Below are 4,292 nucleotides of genomic sequence, written 5' to 3'. Positions count from 1 at the left end.
AATTGGGTTCAGTGAGAATAAGGAGGATAATTGCGTTTATGCAAAGTTTAAGAGTGGAAAATTCATTTTCCTTATCCTATATGTAGATGAAATCCTACTTGCTAGTAGTGATGTTAGTCTACTATTGGAGACGAAGAAGTTCTTCTCCTCAAACTTTGATATGAAAGATCTTGATAAAACTTCATTCATTTTAGGAATTGAAATTTACCGAGATCAAAGAAAGGGTGTTGGGATTATCGCAAAAGGCATACTTAGAGAAGATTCTGAAGAAGTATAATATGCATGCGAGTAGACCTACGCCTGCTCCTATAGTCAAGGGTGATATTGTTGGAATACGAGGTAGGCTACACTAGCGCAAATCAAAAATTTTCTACCGCGTAAACCAGGAAAACTGTCGTATAAGGATCACAGGAGTACCACTCGACGCACTGATGCGGAAGATGTAGATTCGTGTCGATGCAGCGAAATCGATCAGCATAGTCGAATACGTAGTCGATCACGTCGACGTCCAACAACTCCTCAGCAGCTCGTCCACGTGTAGCAAGATCGCCCTCATGTCGTGGCTCGTCGTCGGCTCGTCGTGGCTCGTCGGCGGTTCGTCCAAGTACTACAAGCACAACACCTCCAAGGTATCCACACGTGCAGGGAGGAAGCTTCGCAAGCTGGACTGCTAAGTCCGCGAGTTGCAACAGGCGAGGGCGTGGGAGGCGCGACAGATGTGTTTCACCAAAAAGGTGTAAACCCTAGGCCCATTTATAGAGGTTCCTAATGGGCCTCTGGGTCCGAGGCCCATTAGTACTTCTAAACCTAATCCAACTCGGATCACATCCGAATTGGGCTTCCAGCCCCTTAAGTGTGTGACCCTATGGGTTCGGATACGTATAGACATGGCCCAAATACTCCTACTCGGTCCAATAGTCGGTAGCGGCCTCTAGCAAGACGTGCCAACTCCTATACACACATGAAGATCATATTAGACGAACCATCACAACATTATATACATGCTATTCCCTTTGCCTCACGATATTTGGTCTAGCTTCAAGCCGACCGCTCTTTCTCGATCCTGTGATTCGGAATCCCTTTGTAGGTTAACTCTTAACCGTACGTAGCATGGCCATGCATTTTTGAATCCAATCACTCGAGGGGCCCGGAGATACCACTCTCAATCAAAGAGGGGCAAATCCCATCTTGATTGACCATGTCTCACAGCATGCTTCTTGACAAACCCGAAAGCTACCTTTTTAACTACCCTATCACTGTGTAGCGTTTGATAGCCCTTAAGTAAGTCGATCCACATCTTGAGTACATGCGACAATCTCAGGTCTAAGGACAAAGCGTACATGTTGTGTAAAGAGAGAACTACTTCTCGTGTTGGGTCAATCCTAGCACATGTCTCCACATGTGCCCACATTATTAGTTTAACATCTCCATGTCCATGACTTGTGAAATATAGTCATCAACTAATACATGTGCTAGTCTAATATTCATGTGTGTCCTCACATGAACTCTGACTAGGGACAACTTTAGAATAACCATACAAGTAAAGAGTTTCACATACAATTCACATAATTGCAAATCAATTCAAGTAGCCTTAAATGGATATTCAAGGAACACAATATAAATTATGGATACAAATGGAATATCATCATATCTATGATTGCCTCTAGGGCATACCAGATATATTTGGAAGATTTCAGAGTCCCAGGAACTAGTATGAGATCGATCAAATGAAAGCGGTTCCATATGCTTTAGCTATCGAAAGCTTGATGTATGCTCAAGTGTGTACATGCCCTGACTTAACTTTTGTTACTGGGATACTTGGCAGATATCAAGATAATCTAGGAATAGATCACTGGAAAATGGTAAAGAAGGCATTGCATTATAACAAGGCACGAAAGGCCTCATGCTAACGTACAGAAGAACTGATTCCCTTGAAATAGAAGGGTACTCAAATTTAGACTTTGCGGGAGATGTAGATGATAGAAAATCCACGTCAGGTTATGTATTCACTCTCGTAGGTGGAGCTATATCATGGAAAAGTTCCAAACAAACCGTCACTACATCGTCCATGATGTTTGCCTAGTTTGTAGCATGCTAAAAGGCCACGGGGCAGGAAAAATAGTTAAAGAAGTTTGTACCCGAGTTGAGAGTGGTAGACAACATTCAAAGACCACTCAAAATGTACTACGACAATGAACCAGCAGTATTCTATGCTCACAACAATAAGTCAAGTGGTGCTGCCAAACACATTGACATAAAGTTTTATGTTGTGAAAGAGAAAATCTAGGATCATACCATAAGTCTTGAGCATATAAGAACAAAAGAAATGCTCGCAGATCAGCTTACGAAAGGCTTACCGCCCAATGTGTTCACAGAACACTTAGCCAGCATGAATTTACGGAAAAGCCTATGATCCCTGGATACTAAGGGCCTAGAACAAGAATCTATTTCAAAATAGAAAGGTGTGTTGTAGCTGTTGAATCTGATAGTACGTAGCTAGCTATTATGACAAGACATGCTCTATACACTGATATGTGATGAAATGGTGCCAAGTTAAGTTTAAGACTAAGTTTTAGTATGAGGTGAGATCTAGAGGGAGAATGTTTGTTTGATCTCCACTAGACCTGGCCCAACAGCCAAGTCCGACCCTAATCGGGGGCGCACAACCAACTCATGGTTCGTGGGCCTCTTGACATATAGAGAGTTCCCATCAATTTCACAAGGTGACCTGTACATGAAAGAGCTGACCCAAAATACAAAAGTGTGCCCAGATCCTGTACATGAAAGAGCTGACCTTCTATAGTTATATCTGAATCTGTAAGTGATGGAAGCACTGACGAATGCTTAATGCTCTCATGATTATGCATCACATCATGTCGTATTGTATTTTCTAGGATCAATAATGATGCATTCCTTTTGGGAAATAGACTGCACTAATACATGAAAAAGGTCATGCATTTCATACCTTCCCTTGGTGAAATCATAGAATGGTGATTCCTAGAAGAAGTATTTCCCAAGCAAGTTGTCAAAATATTTGCGACCAACATCTTCAGGCTGCAACCTTTCATGATGTTGAAGAAATCCTTGTGCCATCCACAAGCGGATTAATTGTTCTTTATCAAATATGTATCCATTGGGAAACAAGGAGCAGTATGCAAAATAGTTTCTCAAATGCGGCGGGAGATGATCATAGCTGAGCTTGATGACTGGCAGAATCTCATTCATGAAATCATCATTATTCAACACGTCACTGTGTAAGACCTCCAATAACTTCTCTCCATTAGGTTTACACTGAATCAGATCCCCAACTACCTTGGCTGCAAGCGGAAGGCCCTTGCACCTCTTGACAATCTCCTCACCTATTGATGCCAATTCAGAACACATTTCGATGTCCCAGCTAGAAAATACATTGCTCTTGCAAATCGACCAACAGTCAGCATCAGATAGACAGTGTAACCTCAACTGAGATCTATGATCACACCCCATGGTCATGCCCACCTCTGTGTTGCTGCTAGTAACCATCACCTTGCTTCCTCACCTAGCAAATCGAAGAGGCCCCTCGAGCAGATCGCGTATAGCTTTTTCAATGCTCCACAGCTCATCAAGCACAATCAAGAACCTCTTCTCCTTCAGAAGATCCACGAGCAGGCCCTGCAGCAAGCTAAGTTCAGTGATGTCATGAGTATCCCCTCCACACGCTTGCACCATCGTCTTCGTCATGCTCATTAAATCAACACCTTGCCATGAGTAAATCCATATGGGGGAACCGAAGAAATCGTTGACCCTTTGGTTGTTGCATGCGTGTTATATGATAGCAGTCTTGCCCACGCCGGCCATGTCGACGATGGACACTACCGAGAACATGTGACAATCGCAATCCATAGAAAAGAGAAGCTCAAAAAGGCGGTGGAGGTCTCCCTCCCGACCGTAGAGCTTGTTGGAGCTGAGGGACAAGGTCGGCGGGCGCGCGGAGGGGCGCGCTCGGATCTCCCCATCTTCCAGGGCCAGACGGAGTGCCTCGCGGTTGGAGGCGATTTCTTGGTACTTCTCACATATCTTCTTGACCTTGAGGTCGAGAGAGCTGAGCGGCGAGTGCAATAGCAGGGCGCTGACCTCGCGAACCCTGGCGCGGTTCTTGGCTGGCTCTTCTCCTTCGTCGTCGCCAAGGTCCTCGATGAGGGAGGCGCGAAGAGCCTGCACCTTCTCAAGGATGTCCTCGAGGACGCACTCAACGCCACAGAGCTCGCAGAGCTAGAGCTCGGTAGACTCGCTGGCGGGACAATCAGCTGCGA

General features: G+C 44.7%; 1 protein-coding gene across 1 annotated transcript; it reads right to left on the bottom strand.

Moving 5' to 3' along the window:
• Positions 1-2,997: 2,997 nt before the first annotated feature.
• On the bottom strand, positions 2,998-3,708 carry LOC111257204 (putative disease resistance protein At3g14460). The gene is made up of 2 exons (XM_022826323.1): positions 3,539-3,708; positions 2,998-3,397 (listed from the first exon to the last, which is right to left on the bottom strand). Exons 1-2 carry the CDS (start codon positions 3,706-3,708, stop codon positions 2,998-3,000), a joined length of 570 nt encoding a protein of 189 aa, XP_022682058.1.
• Between the last annotated feature and the right edge of the window lie 584 nt (positions 3,709-4,292).

Source organism: Setaria italica, chromosome V (genome assembly GCF_000263155.2).
Source record: "Setaria italica strain Yugu1 chromosome V, Setaria_italica_v2.0, whole genome shotgun sequence".
In the NCBI taxonomy this organism is placed as follows: domain Eukaryota; kingdom Viridiplantae; phylum Streptophyta; class Magnoliopsida; order Poales; family Poaceae; genus Setaria; species Setaria italica.
This window is presented reverse-complemented; position numbering and strand designations above follow the sequence as displayed.

What these genes read in the sequence shown, in the direction of transcription:
- LOC111257204 (XM_022826323.1), bottom strand. Translation starts at nt 3,708, where the DNA reads ATGGTGCAAGCGTGTGGAGGGGATACTCATGACATCACTGAACTTAGC. An exon ending in GGGCCTCTTCGATTTGCTAG is followed by an intron (nt 3,398 to 3,538) that starts GTGAGGAAGCAA and finishes TGTATTTTCTAG; the next exon opens with CTGGGACATCGAAATGTGTT.